The sequence below is a fragment of the Peromyscus maniculatus genome, chromosome 4 (assembly GCF_049852395.1).
Source record: "Peromyscus maniculatus bairdii isolate BWxNUB_F1_BW_parent chromosome 4, HU_Pman_BW_mat_3.1, whole genome shotgun sequence".
In the NCBI taxonomy this organism is placed as follows: Eukaryota; Metazoa; Chordata; class Mammalia; order Rodentia; family Cricetidae; genus Peromyscus; species Peromyscus maniculatus.
In genome coordinates, this window is record NC_134855.1 from 51,416,497 (window position 1) to 51,432,174 (window position 15,678).

At 48.1% G+C, this 15,678-nt stretch overlaps 1 protein-coding gene across 1 annotated transcript; it reads right to left on the reverse strand.

Moving 5' to 3' along the window:
* Positions 1-221: 221 nt before the first annotated feature.
* On the reverse strand, positions 222-14,976 carry Chrna1 (cholinergic receptor nicotinic alpha 1 subunit). The gene is made up of 9 exons (XM_006972439.3): positions 14,842-14,976; positions 8,103-8,248; positions 7,941-7,985; positions 7,116-7,225; positions 5,298-5,493; positions 4,610-4,847; positions 2,316-2,539; positions 863-1,102; positions 222-555 (listed from the first exon to the last, which is right to left on the reverse strand). The coding sequence occupies exons 1-9, from the start codon at positions 14,882-14,884 to the stop codon at positions 424-426; spliced, it is 1,374 nt and encodes a 457-aa protein (XP_006972501.1). The 5' UTR covers positions 14,885-14,976; the 3' UTR covers positions 222-423.
* Between the last annotated feature and the right edge of the window lie 702 nt (positions 14,977-15,678).

Here is a 15,678-nt window from a genome sequence, read left to right on the forward strand (position 1 = left end):
ATCTGTAATTCCAGTTCCAGGGACTCCAGTGCCCTCTTCTGACTTCCATGGGCACCAGGCATGTGTGTGGTACACAGACATACATGCAGGCAAAGCACCCGTCCATGCACAATTTTTTTGTTAAAGAAAAGAAAACAAAAATAATTAGCAATGTCAATACAACAGAAAACCCTGAGTATCCAAGCCAAACTCAGAAAGGAACACTTTTTTTGGAGGCTCGCTTTTATTTACTGCAAAGATTTTATTTACTACAAGACCATAGCAGTGTGAACAGAGACCACCGCCTTTAACAGGACTTGAGGGAAATGGCATGTGTGGTAAGCGTAAAAGGACTAAAGGACTTCCTCTTTCCCATCTTCCCCAGCGCTGGCTGGGGCTGGGGCTGGGGGCTGGGGCAGAGGCCGGCTCAGTCTCAGCTTCTGCTCACCCTTGCTGATGTAACTCGATGAGCCGACCTGCAAACACCGCCAGTGTCCCGATGAGACATACCAGCATAAAGATTCCAAGGAGAATGTGGTCCATCACCATGGCAACATACTTCCATTCCTCAGATGCCTGGAAGGGAAGAGGGCAGTAGACAGGATCCCTTAAGATGGGGCACAGGCTCATAGCATCCCCTACTGGCCTGGCCTTCAACATATAAATCTCCAACCTTAACACTCGAGTCTGATATTATGATCTTATTTTTTCGTGTAATTATTTGAAATTAATTAAAATGAGTTACTAAAGTGCCCTCGGGGTAGTCAACCCAGCACATCTGAGGTCAGTAGCTTGGAGCCAACTCAATGCTCAGGTCAAACCCACCTGTCATGTGTTTGATCATTTAAACCCAGAGGTGTGGACTTGAAGCCACAAAGCTTACATTATTGGACTCCTGGTCTGACTTCATGGTCTCTGCGATGTACTTAACACCCTCGATGGCACTTTTCACCTCGGGGTGCTTGATCAGCGGAGAGTGGAAGCCCACAGGTGGAGGCCCCGGCTTCCCGGAAATGTCAGAGATATCTATGTCTTCTGTGAAAATCTTTTTCTCTTGTTTGTCTCTGGATGGTCTTTTCATTGTGGAGAAAAACATAATGTTTGGGATAGTGTCGATAAAAACCTAACATAAAAAAGAAATTCATGGCATGAGACTTCTTGTCAACATTTCAAGAACCACTGTCTTTGAATTTGCCATGTAATCTTGGGCGAATCACTCAGCATCTCTCTCTAGTCCTCACCTTCCTTGAACTTAAAACCAAAGGACAGCTCTGCAGGGTCAAGGGCAATACATCTGGCTGGAGGCTACAACTATGTTCTGTAATGTGAGCAGTTGGCCACTGGAGGGAGCCCGTGTGCAGCCACCAATGCCGCATTACCAGACTTGACAACGTGTTTTGGGGGCCATATGATTAAAGACCAGTCCTGAAGCCTCAAGTACGTAAACACTTAGCCACACAGAATAACTCAACTGTTTCCTTCTGTTCTTGTTCCTGATGTTAAGTATACAGAGTCGTCTAACAGGAACAGTTAGTGTCCCCCAGAAAGCCTCCATGGTAAGCCATTATTACTGACACTAATTCCACACAGCTTAGAATCTGTATGATGTTTATCAAATACGGGCATATTTGGGTCAGAGATATAATGCTTGTCAAGAATGTTCAGGGCCCTGAGCTCAATCCCCAGCATGACCACAAAATCAACTGATTAAAACAAAAAGACATGCGTGAGGTATTAACACATTTTCAGTTCAATAACATAAATATTCGAGAGCACTCTCCTCACACCAGGGCCCTCCTCTCTCTCCTCCTGCTTATTCTATTCTCAACTGATGATTTTTACCAGTGAAAATAAGCATGTCTGTTCACAAATTGGGAAGCACACCAATAGAAATCTTAAGAATGTCCTTGTCTGGTGTGGTGGCGCGGCAGCGGCAGGTGGATCTCTGTGAGTTCGAGGCCAGCCTGGTCTACAGAGTGAGTTCCAGGACAGGCAGGACTGTTGCACAGAGAAACCTTGTCTCAAAAAAACAAAGCAAAACAAAAAACAAAACAAAGCAAAAAAAAACAACAACCAAAACAAACAACAACACCAAAGAATGTCCAAGTGAGAAGACAGGGATCTATTAATTTCTAATCAGAGCATCCATAAATTTTTGTGGGTTTTATTCATTTTACTTTTCTTCTGTCTCGGGGAAGGCTACATGATCTGTCCCCACAGAACACTGCTCCTGCTTCCCTAAGCCCAGGAAGGTCTTTCAGTCCCGAGTATTCCAGGTGTTAGCTAGGACGTGGTTGGTGTCACTGAAGGGGAGACCTGTGAGTCTGGGCACTCACCTTCCGCACCCACTCGGGCATGACGTGGGTGCTGGGCGAGCGGTGGTGGGTGTTGATAACGATGACGGTGATGATGATGGACGCGATGACGGACACCATGGTGAACAGCATGTACTTCCCGATCAAAGGCACGGCACTGGAGGTAGAAGGGATCAACTCCACGATGACCAGGAGGAACACAGTGAGGGACAGCAGGACAGAGATACTCAGAGTCATCTTCTCCCCTGGAGAGACACGAGGAAGAAATGCAAAGCCCGCCCACTCCTGGAACCCCAGGATTTCAGGGGTGACTGTATTTGGATAAGTATTAAGAAGATAATTATAGCAAAACGAGAGTGGGGGAGTGACCGGTGTCACCGTAAGGGGGACTTTGGACACAGACGTGTACAGGAAGACCATGTGAGGACGAGGAGAAGGTGTCCATGCCAGGACAGGAGATTGGCCTCAGAATAGAGGAAGCCCCTTGGCTCCCTCCTCTCAGTTTGAGCTTTCCGAGCTGTGAAAACCCCACACTGCTATGGTTTAAAGCCCCCATGTGGCATTCCATCAAGGCAATGCTTGGACACTCATCCAAGGCGAAGGAATGTGGCCGGCATGTTCTCAAAGGATAATTCTGGGGATTTCTCTCCTGTGTGACCACAGCGTCTTAACCCTACTGAGCATCAAGTGGCCGCTGTTTCCATTACAAGTTGCCAAGCAGCGAAGGGCGACTTCATTTCATGCCCTAGACTCCTACTTTTTGCTGGGACTCAGGAAAACAAGAGAGATTCTGGGTTGGCAAGCTAGACCCCGGGTGGAAGTTTGACTAAACCTCAGTCCTGGTCTTTTTGTTAGCCGGCAGATGGCTGGGCAGTCCAGAAATACATTGCTCTCAGTATGAAGCGAGGTGCAAGGCCAAACTGAAAAAAAGACAAACTCTGCCATTGAGGAGCTGTCTTCAGCGTGCCCAGGGACTCCTGACCTCCCTCTAGAAACTTTGTCTTCTCACTCATTTTACAAGTTTTTTGTTTTTTGTTAAGTAGGGATTTCCCTAAGCTCCTGTCTTTTTTCTGCAGGCCCCGAGACTCAGGAGTCCTGGCTAGGGAGACAGCAGGAAGGTCAGGTGGGGTGTTATAGAGAACCTTGGGCTGCTCTTGTTGGGGATCCTGGTGGTGGTGGGGTTTCTCATATTGCTCTGCCTGCTGTTATTATAGACCTCTTCGTAGCCTTCCAGATGGTAAACATACAGCCAGCCTTCTGTATCTGAAGATTTTGCAAGAATTCAACCAAACTAGTGTTGGAAATATTCAGAAAAATTAAATTATATCTACACTAAATATATGCAGATTTTTCTGCTGCTATCACCCAGACAATATAGTATGATAGCTATTGTGTAGCCTTTACAGCGTATCAAGAAATAATTTTAAGTATCAAAGGTTGTGCAGACGTTCCATGTGACTACATTGCCATTGTATACGAAGGACTTGAGCATCCTTGGATTTCAGGACCCGTGGCATCCTAGAACTGGTCTCCTGTGAATCCTGGGGAGTAACTAAACACGGCAGACACAGAGTAAAGCATGAAGTTCTCAGTTCTACTCCCCAAGGAAGTTAGAATTATGAACGTTAAGCTATCAAGTTACTTAGCATTTCTTCTCTAATAACACTACTGTTTAGTTATGTACTAAGTAGTCATAACTCTTTCATTATACAGTCATAATTCAGCATTTATGGATGCTAATTAGTTTCCATGTCACACTAGGCAGTGTTTTCTCCACTTTCTTTCAGAAGTTTCATTTGATTGGGAAGTTGGAAATATTTATTTGCACGTATTTGTTCCAGAGGAAATACGGGAGGCAAGAGAGACGGCTCAGCCGTCGAGAGCACTGGCTGCTCCGTTCCCAGCATCCACACTGCAGCTCTCAACCTTCTGTAACTGCGATGCCAGGGGAACCGATGCCCTCTTTGGGCCTCCGTTAGCACCAGGCACACCCATGTATGCACACACGTACATGTAGGCAAAATACTCATACACGTTAAAATAAAGAAGTAGAAATATGGGGGTGTGTGGGGGGCGCTGCAGAGCTTGCTAAATGGTCAAGAGCACTTAGTGCTCTTCCAGGGAACCTGAGTTTGATTCCTAGCTATGAGCGCCACTCAAGTCATACAGCCAACTCAGCAACTGTCCGTCTGCATCCTGTCCAGATGCAGTGACGATTTGGCTCCCCGTGCCTCTGGTAGCACAGTTATTCCTGGCTACCCCTGAAATAGCAGCACGGGCTCCATGGCAGCTGTAGTCATGGCAACCGCACTCACCTGAGTCTGTGGGCAGGTAGAACACCAGGCTGGTTAAGAAGGAGAAGAGCAGGCAGGGAATGATGACGTTGACGATGAAGTAGAGGGGCAGGCGCTGCATGACGAAGTGGTAGGTGATGTCCAGATAGGGCGTGTTGGGGCAGCAGGAATAAAACACCCAGTGTTTCCAGCCCCGGGCCTCCTTGATCACCCACTCGCCACTCTCCATGAAGTTACTCAGATCCGGCTGGTCGCTTTCCTGAGAAACAGAATAAGGTTTGCGGAGCCCCTCTACACCACTCTGAGGAGGATCAGTGATGTGGTAACCATTTGGAGGGACACTCCCCCAAGAGGGATGTTGGGCCCCCTATGTTGGGGTAATGGGTTTATTTCACATAGCACGTGTTGTATAATAAGTTAGGGTTATTCATTTTGGCCTTACACTCAGATCTCTGGGAAACTATAAAACACTGATACCCAAGGCCCGCTCAAGACTCGTTCATCAGAATTCTTGAGACAACACATAGCAAAGGGAATTCTTACTTAGAACTCCCAGGCAGTGCATCAGGGACCTTGGCACACAATTGGAAGCCATACAACTGGATGCTTCTCTAGTTTGGAGTGAGCCTGTGATTGTCAGAAGGCTGACTTGGATACCTGGGTGGCCCTGTTCCTGAAACCAGCTTCATCCCGGGAGGCCACCGCTTACCGGGTTGATCGCTACCACAGAGCCATCATAGGTCCAGGTGCCCAGCTTCATGGTGCAGTTCTGCTCATCAAAGGGAAAATGGGTGACAATGATCTCACAGTAGCTTTTGAAGATGGCTGGAGGCGTCCAGGTGATGTGGCCGGTGTAGTCCAGGAGCACCTTGGTGAACTTGACAATGGCGAAGTCGCCATCGGCACTACGGTTGGGACAAGGGAGGAAGATGGCTCCACTGCTGCATCCTAATCTATGGAAGTGCTCCCCAGAGTCCTCCTATAATAAGACTCGCTGCGGTAATGCTCCAAAAACGCACATCCCTAAGCCTTAGCCAAGTGTGCTGGTGTGCTCCTGTGACTGCAGCGCTCTAGAGGCTGAGGCAGGTGGATTAAGAGTCCTCAGTTAGTCTGGGCTACATCCCGAGACCTATCCTATCGATCAGTCAGTGAGCCAATGAAAGAAAGAACGCAGATTCTGAGCGTGAAGCAAGCCCCAAGTCAGAGTATCAGAGAAGAATGTGGGAATCTACAGGAGTAACAGGTGACATGGGTCCATGGCAACTCAGCTTTCCTTTCCAGCCCCCCCCCCCCCCGCGACTCTGGTAATGCGAGCTAGCCCCCCCCCCATCTGTGTACTTGGAGAGTTGACTGGGAAACCTGGAAAATTAAAATAAAACACTGCTAGCAGCTGAATACAGTGGGGGAGGACTGGTGCCCTTCTCAGGGCTGTTTAGAACTTGGTGGGCAGGTCACAAACTCAGATGCCTTCTGGCCAGCAGGGGAGGGGCCGCTGTAGCTGAGAGAGAAGCGCGCAGAGCCAGTCCCTCCCCCCAGGGGTGGGCCTTCAGCACCAACCTGCAAGACCCAACATGGCTTCATAGCTGGATCCCCTCTCATATGTCTCTAAAAACCCAAATTTCCATTTCCTCTAGTTCTGAGGATTCAGTGTAAGGGTTTCACGAGTTAGACAAATCCTCTGCCCCTGAGCTGCATCACCAGCTCTTTTTAGCCATGGAGGTGCTCCTTGTGAGACTGTGGAGAGGCCCAGAGCTGTCGTGGGGTTCCCATTAAATTGCGTCCATCAGCATCTCTCTACAGAAAGGGACCGCCAGCCATGGGGGAATTTGGGTCAAGCTGGAATCCTAGCTATCGCTGGGCGGTGTGTGGTAGAAGCTAGGAGGACCGCCAGAGGGCGTCATTTTCATCCACCTCCGCGACCAGCCCCAGGAACTTCTGCAGGCACGCACAGTAGCTGACTGCGCATGCTCCTGCTCCTGCCTTGGAAGGATGCTCTTTGAAATGAATATTCCCTGACAAATGAAGGGCATATGATAATGAACGTGTCATTAAGCCAAGTGTCTTGAATCACATTATAATTTCACAACACGCAGTCTGTTGCAGGGCCTCGTGGATGGCAACGCAGGCATCCGGGTATTGGTGCTGGGACGGCGTTCCAGACGTGACGAATAAGACTCCAGGGAGTGGAGACCCATTTGGTGGCGGGATGGGGGGGGGGGCGGGAGGGGGCGGAAGGGGTGCGGGGGGAGTGGTATTTGATTCCAAGGAACTCAGAGATGGAAGTCCAGGTGACTCGGATGGTTGCCACACGCCCCACTGCGGCTCTCCGGGATTAACGTCCCCACCCACAGCCCTGATTCAATTTGGTCCCATAATTGTTTCTATTCATAACATGGGACGCCATATGGCACCCCTCGCCTGTCAACGTGGCTCTGATTTTAAGGGTTATTTAATGCAAACGCTGGGGAAATGCATGTGGCTGTCCTTCCGAGGGGACCCTTGGCCCACCCTTCATGGCTTTGCTTACTTGTTATAGAGAACAACATCCGGCCGCCAGATCTTCTCCGAGGGGATGTGAATTTTTTTCACTCCGCCATAGTCTTCCGGATTCCATTTCAAGTTGTAATCTACCCATTGCTAGAAGGGGAGACATTTCCCTAATTAGAGCGTGGAATCGACATCTTATCTAGAGTGATCCAGAGTCCCCATGGGCCAGCAAGCTTTAGGGACGCAATGTCACCGGTGGATTTGAATTTCAGGGGAATTCACTCCTGCAAGTGCTAGCCCATACTTCAGAATGGGCCCTTAGTTGTATCTTTACAGAGGAATTAATGTAAAATGAGGTCATTAGGGTAAGCCCCAGGCCAGCGTCCTTATAAAAAGAGGAAATTTAAACACACAAATACACACTCCACACACAGGCACCAAATACACCGAGAGAATGTTTAGTGAACATGACAGCAGCTATCTACAAGTCTAGTAGAAGCTTCTGGACTACATTCCCCCTCACAGTCCTCAGAAGGAACCAACTCCAATAACAATCAACTTTGGGACATCTGGGCTCCAGAACAGAGCAATGACAAATTCCTGTTGTTGGAGGTTTCTGGTTTGTATCCCTTGGCTTCAGTCTCCCTAGCAGAAGAATCCACACAGAGAAGAACAAACATGAACAGTGAACTCAAATCAAACAGGATATCAAGACATACCGGATATGTACGCTCCCACTGTTCCGAGGGACCTACTTTCATCATTTTGGTATTCCACCCCATTTCCTAGATGGAGCTCATCTGGACCCAGCTTTGATTTTAGGTGAATAAGAGCAACGGAAGCGCCGTTACCCAGGCCCCATTACCTGTTTCAGGCGAACGTTGGTTGTCACAATCTGATTGACTTCATCCTGAAAACAGAGAAGCCCCTCTTTAGGGCATGTATAGGGACGCCAAGGGGCGAGGGTCCAGTGTGAGGGTGGTGGCACGCGGTGGGTGCCACAGGGAGCCCCCGGCACCCCTCTTACCACATTGATGAGCTGGATGAGCTGTAGACCCACGGTGACCTGTACAATCTCACGGTGGTCCTCCACCGGCCGCACCACGCTGCTATAACCCTCGAACAGCTTCGCCACCAGACGGGTCTCGTGTTCGGAGCCCAGAACAAGGCCAGCTGGGCAGCAAACGACACATGCCTTGTCAGACACTGTTCCCCGTCTTGCATACACTCTCACCAGGGCATAGCCAGCCAATGAAGGGTACACAGAGCCCCTGTCAAAGGCACCTCGGAGTCCCCTCCCAAACACAGTTGCTGGTGGGGTCCCTTACCCAGAAACAGCTGGGTAGGACAGCGCATGTTCTCTCCATGGGTGACCTTACTTAATGCAGCCCCTGACCATCTCACATTTGCCAGGAGACTGCACCCAAGAAAAAACCGGAGAAAGGCTTGCACGTCTCGACGTGGTCGAAGACAACTTTGGACTGGCTGGCCTCCTACCTCAGGATGCCGTGAACAGCTGAAAGTGGGTGCCGGTTTACAAGCTCCAGGCTGCCCACAGGGAAAGTAAAAAGCGTTGGTGAAGTTATGGAAAACTTGAAACCTCACACACATTGGTGAGAATACAATATGTTGAGTTCCTCAACTATCTAAATCCATAGTTGTTACCACGTGATCCAGCAAGTTCACTCCTGGGCGTACACCCAAAAGAATAACCAAACTGCGTATAATACTCAGATGGTGGAAAGTACTCCAAGTGTCATTAACAGATAAGCGGATGGTTAAATTGTGGTATAGTCGAACAATGGAATATTATTGAGTCATAAAACGGGAATGAAGTGAGGATACTCTTGCAGCATGGATGCACATTAGTAACATTAAGCTAGTGCAAAAAGTCAGATACCAAGGGTACATGCTGTTTGAAACATCTGGAACAGTAAGTCCATAGAGGTGGAAAGACAGGTGGGTTCCATTTAACGGGATCAGAGTATCCTTTGGAGACAACGAAAAAGTTCCAGAACTAGGTAATAGTGATAATATCACTGAACTGCATACTTTAAATGCTTAAAATAGCCAAACTGATGTAATGTGTGTTTTACCTCAATTTTTTCAAGTCACTTCCGGTAGAGCCATGTACCAATTAAAACAGAGGGGAAAAAATAAATAAAACCCAACCCCCCTATACTTTGATGACCTGGGTAGGACTTTACTCAGAACACAGTTTCCTTCTTGGCTCTACCAGGTACTACCCCGAGGCTGCTAAGGCAAGCTGACTGTTCTGACCTGACCTTCAGAAGGTGCAGGACTTGCCCAAGGTCACTCAGCTAGCAGAACCCTCACATCCCTGTGGTAATCCCATATCAACTCTTAATTTTATGAGTGTGGTGTGGTGTGATCTGGCTACAACCTCCCAACCGCATCTACCCTCCCCCTAGGAGAAAATCCCTCCCAAATCCCTCATATGCTGAGGTCGCCTACCAAGGGGCAATCCATTTGCCCCGATTCATGTAACCAGATATTCCCTTTCCAAAGGCTGTTGCTGAGGCCACTATGACTTCTCCATGGGCCAAGACGGCTTTAGATGCTGAATGAATGAGGTATGTTCCATCTTCGTGTGGTAGTGTTGATTCTCACTTAGAACCTGGATCTTTATGAAATGACTGATGCTATGTGATGAATTAGTATGTAAAATCCTATGAACATCTGTAATCCTCCTGAATTCAGCTGCTGACCCCTCCCCACCCCCAGCTTCACAGATGAGAACTCGGAGGTTCATTCAGTTGGTAGCCATGCTCTTCATGTCCCCTCCTAGCGAGAGGCAGGATTATAAACAGGCAGTTTATTTCTTCTCTAAAGGCAAAGAGTAATCTCCATGTGGATTTGAACCTTTCAGCATAGTTTAAACCTCTCCACTGTGGCCCTCGTGGACCCTGACATAGTCCACATCTCACTTCTAGTTTCCTGAGTTTCCTGAACCTCAAAACGTCCAACCCTCAAGCTGTTGGCAAGCTGATGACCCTCAAGAGAGGGTGTTGTGTAAGACACTTTTTGTTGTTGTGGTGGTGGTTGTTTTGCAGAGGAGGAACATGCTCGAAAGCAATGGATAGAGCGGTGGGTCAGCATTGTGTCCCAGGAAAGCTGAGTTGGCTCACTAAGAAGGGGAGAATTGGGATGAGCATACCAGCATTCCAGAGGCACTTAGCTCCTGCCCTAGCCCATGCAAGGGGTCTTGTTCCCTCCACAGGGAATATCCACCCCACTCTCTTTTTCTTAGATTGATCTCAATGGGCAAGGTGAGAAGATGAAACACTCCCCCTCCAGACACACACAGTGTTTACAGAAACCTTACTGTAGCCCATGCCAGGAAACAGTCCACAGGGCCATCAGTAATAGAATGAGTAAGCAAGCCAATGTGAATTTTACAAGACTCCAAGGAAAAATTCTGCAATCCCCTTCCCAACTACAATATGGCTTGGAGAGCGGGAGTCAACACATGCTTGTAAAAGGCTTTCATTAAAAAGGCAGGTTCTACATAGAAAACAAAGCAAGTCAATAGTGCCCTCTTTTAGCCAAATCACATTGATACTTGTTAGCCAAGTCACACTGATACTCTTTATTCCAATGGTGGTGACATTGCTAACTCACCAAACATCAGCTGAACATCTGCTGCATGCAAACATTGCTTTAGGAATGTTAAGATATTTGAAGATGTGTAGCAGGCTTTCCGAAATCATGACACAGAGACTTATTATTAGCCATGAGTGTTCAGCCTTATCTTATGCTGGTCCCAACTAGCTCACAACTATTTTAGCCTGTTTCTCTTCATCTATGTTTTACCTCTGGGCTTTTTACCTTTCTTTCCTTCTGTATGTCCTATTTCCATGCTTTCTCTGTGTCTGGCTGGCTGGAGGCTGCCTGCCTGGCTGGCCTCGGGCGTCTCCCTCTCTTTCTCCCTCATTTTGTCATTCTCTCTCTCTCTCTCTCTCTCTCTCTCTCTCTCTCTCTCTCTCTCTCTCTCTCTCTCTCTCTCTCTCTCTCTCCTAGATTCCTTCTCCTACTTATTCTGTCTGCCAGCTCACCTATCCTTCTAATGCCCTCTATGGGCCATTCAGCTTTTTATTAGACTGATCATGTGCCTTAGGCAGGCACCTGAAAGAGCAACACATCTTTACATAATTAATTTACATGATTACATAACCAAATGTAACACTTTACATTCCTCAACAAAGGTGAACCTCTTCTCTCTGTCCACATGGTGACTGACACTTGCATTTACATAAATGAAACTGTGAACACATTGGAAGGCCTCGTGTCCTAAGAAAGGTGGCGGCGGTGGGACTCTTGAGTGGAAGACAGGAGAAGATCTCCATGAAAGGTGTCATGTAAACAGAACAGTGACTGCAGTGTGTTCGGTGAGCAGACAGAGTGGCCCTGACGGGAACGAATGAGAATTTTGCCCACAGAAGACTGATGCTGAGAAGATGAATTCATACACAAGTTCAAAATGTGCTTTCTATATCATGTGGGTCTTATCTGTAATCTACGTGTGAGACTGTGTGTATTTGCACATGTGTGTGTATATGCAAGTACATATATGTGTACATGCATGTGGAGGTCAGAGAACAACCTCAGATGTCATTTCTCAGGGATCCACCTCGTTTTGGAGACAGAGTCTCTCATTAGCCTAAAATTTACCATGTAGGCTAGGCTGGATGACCAGTAAGGCACAGGCATCTGTCTGCCTTCCCTTCCCTAGTTTTATGTCCCTGGGATTACAGACATGTGCGCCACCATGCTTGGTTTTTAAAGTATGGGTTCTGGGGACTGAACTAAGGTCCTGTGTTTGTAAGGTCAGTGCTCTACTTACTGAGCCATCCTACCAACCCGGTTCCTGTGTTTGTAAGGTCAGTGCTCTACTTACTGAGCCATCCTACCAGCCCGGTTCCTGTGTTTGTAAGGTCAGTGCTCTACTTACTGAGCCATCCTACCAGCCCGGTTAGCGTTCATACACAGGGAACTGGCCTCTGGTTTTGACAAAAGGAATTCTGAACTGCAGTGAGTCACTATAGGTAAATCTTACTCCAATCTTGTGCTGAGTCTCTGCCTGGGTGATTTCAGGTTGTTTTGGCTTGTGCATGGGACAGGTTTGTAAGTGATCACATTCCAGGATCTAGGTCATCTCACCACCACACGTCAGCTCACATCTTCTAGCTTCAGTTTCCTTACAATAAAAAATTGAGGCTGTCGGGCTGCATTTTATAATTCTAAATTTCTTTTTCTTTTCTTTCTTTCTTATTTTTTTGTTTGTTTATTTTTTGTTTTTTGAGATAGAGTATGTAACGGCCCTTTGTAGACCAAGCTGGCCTTGAACTCACGGAGATCCACCTGCCTCGGGCTCCCCAGTGCTGGGATTAAAGGTGTGTGCCACCACGCCTGACTATAATTCTGAATTACTGTGGACTACTGTCATATCCTTTGCATGGCTCCAGGAAAGGACCTGGCTGGGGCAGTGAGGGAATTATGAAAGAAACACAGACAGACACACAGACACAGAAAAACTTGGGTCAGATGGCCGGTCTCTCAGATGGAGAAACCACAGAACCCCGGAAGCTCAGCATGTTTATTATACAGATTGAACAGGGTGGAGCGGTTGTTACGGTGGTCCGTTAAACAAGCAGGCAGGGTTTGTGGTATCCAGTTGGAGCCAGGGGACAGGACTAGCTACCTCCGTGGGAACAGCTCTGTAGGGGAGCAGTCTTCAGGCCATAATAGCCAGGGGGCAGAAAACTATGGTAGACATTTCTGCCCACACTTTCAGTATTCACACAAGGACCAGAGGAAGGCTTTGCCATTTCCCCCTGAGCCTTACTCTAGGGGGAGGGCTTTTCTATTCCTCCTCGGGTCTGAGGCTCTGGGGTACGTGACATGGCCATATACCCATGGCACCAGCACACATGACCCAGGACTCCCCCCCCCCCCCCCCCCCCCCCCCCCCCCCCGCCCAGCTTCCTCAGCTTCCCACAGGCTACACATGGGAGTCAAGGCAGGAAACTTCAGGTTTGCTCCAAGCAGACAACACATGCCTCTCTGAAGAGCTGCAGAGGATTTGTCGTCCTAGGAGATTGTGTAGGTATTTTTAGAAACATATCACTTAAGAGTTTTCACCGAGGAGGCTGGAGAGACGACTCAGAAGTTAAGAGCACTTGGTGCTCTCGCGGAGGACCTAAGTTCTGCTCCCAGTGCCCACAGGATGGCTCATAACTGTGTGTAACTCCGGTTCCAAGGAATCCGATGCCCCCTTCTGACCTCTGTGGTCACTGGGCACACATGCGGGGCACATACATCTTTTAAATTTTTTTGTTTGTTTGTTTTTTCGAGACAGGGTTTCTCTGTGTAGCTTTGCGCCTTTCCTGAAACTCACTTGGTAGCCCAGGCTGGCCTCGAACTCACAGAGATCCGCCTGCCTCTGCCTCCCGAGTGCTGGGATTAAAGGCGTGCACCACCACTGCCCGGCTATCTTTTAAATTTTTTAAAAATGAGTTTTCAGTGAGTGTGGTGTTTGCAAACACATGCGTACATGTACTGAACCATGTACTGAACACATGCTTGGCTGGATCAGTTTCAGATTCCACAGGATTTAGTTGATCTGAGTTTAGATATTTTTCTCTAACTTCGCTATTGAAAATAAGTATGTGTATGGATCTGCTCTCTGCTCTTGCCTGGAAGGCAGGGTGCAGGGACCTTTCACCTCTGCAGGATGATATCACCAGTAAACATCCTTCGGAAGCAATCAACACACAGCTCCTGTTTCCCTCCACCGGAAGTCTGGGGCTCGGGAGAGCGGGATAGCGTTTCAGCGGCTGTGATGTGACACATTCCACAGCAGAGAGTGGGTCAAGGGCTGTGCAAAGATTCCTAAGTCCAACTCAAACTAAACCCACATATTAGTAAGAGCCTTCAAAACGGGGTGGGGTGAGCGGGCAGCAGCTGGGCGTTCATATGTCTTAAAAAAGCAACAACTCTGAAGTTGAACAAAGAGACAAAACATTTTCTCTGTGGAGACAGTTTAAACCTCCAGCTAACAGGTTCCCTTCCCAGCACCTGTAGCTGCCAATCAATCCTCTTCATTCTCAGACAGATCCCAGAGCAACAAAAGGCCCGTGAATGTCCTTATTTGTGACTATACGTTGCTGTTTTGATTTCGAATCTTGCAACACATCATCATCTACAAAGTTCACACCCAAAATCATGCAATCAAGTTACAAAAAAAAAAAAAAAGCAAAAATAAAGTAACTAAGAAAAAAAAATAAGGCTTTAGTAAGTTTATGATTTTGTGTTGGGACACACTCCTAGGTACCTTTGATCTCACATGCAGCCCTCAGGCTATGTGTCGAACATGCCTGCTAGGGATTTGAACATGGAGGCAGTTCAGAATGCTCCCATGGTCTACTAGCCGCCCAGATTGTACAAGTGACCTAAGGTGTTCGCGCTCGTGCGGCTGAGTCTGGGACCAGGCAATACTAGAGCAACCAGGATATCTTGCTTGTGGCCTTTGACTAGACAGCTCCCACTTTAACTGGGTAAACAAACTAAAAATCTATACTCAGGGGTCGGTTGGAGCCAACGTCAGGAAAGGCGTGGTAGAGAAGCCTGAGGCTGGTGTGGCTGGGCATCCTGGGTTCCCATCAAAGAAACTGAGGTCTGGTGGAGGGGGCAGGGGTGCTAGCACTTGGACTCAGAGGAGAGCCCCCATCCCCAGCGGCACTTACCGGAGCAGAGGACTAACAACGCGAGGAAAGCCGGGAGCTCCATGGGCTGTGGGCGCTGGTGTGGCCTCCAGCCGCCAGCTGCCTGTCTGCTCCCTGGCACTCTGGCTGGAGCTTGGCTGCCGGCTTTAGAAGCCAGCTGACTCGGCAGCTCTTGTGTTACACCACCTGTGTGCATGCGTGACAGCTGAGCTGCCCACAGCCCCAGAGCCCGGAGAGCTACTCCGGCCTTCTGCGGCTATGGTCACGCCTTGGTTTAAATGATCACTATAGTCATGCTGGGTGTAAGCTGCATGAAAGTCTACATATACCATGAGGCAGGGGCTTATTGTTCTGTTTTGTGCTGAAGATCAAACTCTGACCTAAACATGGACTAAAGAAAAGTAGCTAAAAAATGCTCTACCACTGGACGACACCTTACATGTGGGGTTTTGAAAGTATGTTTATTTCTTTGTTTGCTTATTTATTTTTTTATTCATTCATTTATTTATTTGTGTGAGGGTAGTGGTGGGTATGTCATGGCGCCCATCTCTGTGTAGGTCAGAGAACGATTTTCAGAAGTTGGTTTTCCTACTATGTGGGTCCTGGGGATCAAACTCAGGTCCTCACGCTTGGTGGCAAGCACCTTTACCTGCTGAGTCATCTCGCTGGCCCATGAGTCAGTTACTAATGGAAAACCTTGTGCATGAATCAGTGGAGGCCTTGGGTTTGGGTAGACACCAGTTTGTGTAACTGTCCTTAATCACCCAAGGCCACACTCCCTAAACGTGGATGCAATTCTGTATCCCAGTCGGGCATACCGTCATCTTCTGTACCTGCAGGAGTTTGGGAAGAGTGGTT

Coding starts and splice junctions, on each gene's coding strand:
- Chrna1 (XM_006972439.3), bottom strand. CDS start 14,884: ATGGAGCTCCCGGCTTTCCTCGCGTTGTTAGTCCTCTGCTCCG. Junction 8,249..14,841: donor GTTGTTAGTCCTCTGCTCCG/GTAAGTGCCGCT, acceptor TTTGCTGCCCAG/CTGGCCTTGTTCTGGGCTCC. Junction 2,540..4,609: donor CTACCTGCCCACAGACTCAG/GTGAGTGCGGTT, acceptor GTGTCTCTCCAG/GGGAGAAGATGACTCTGAGT.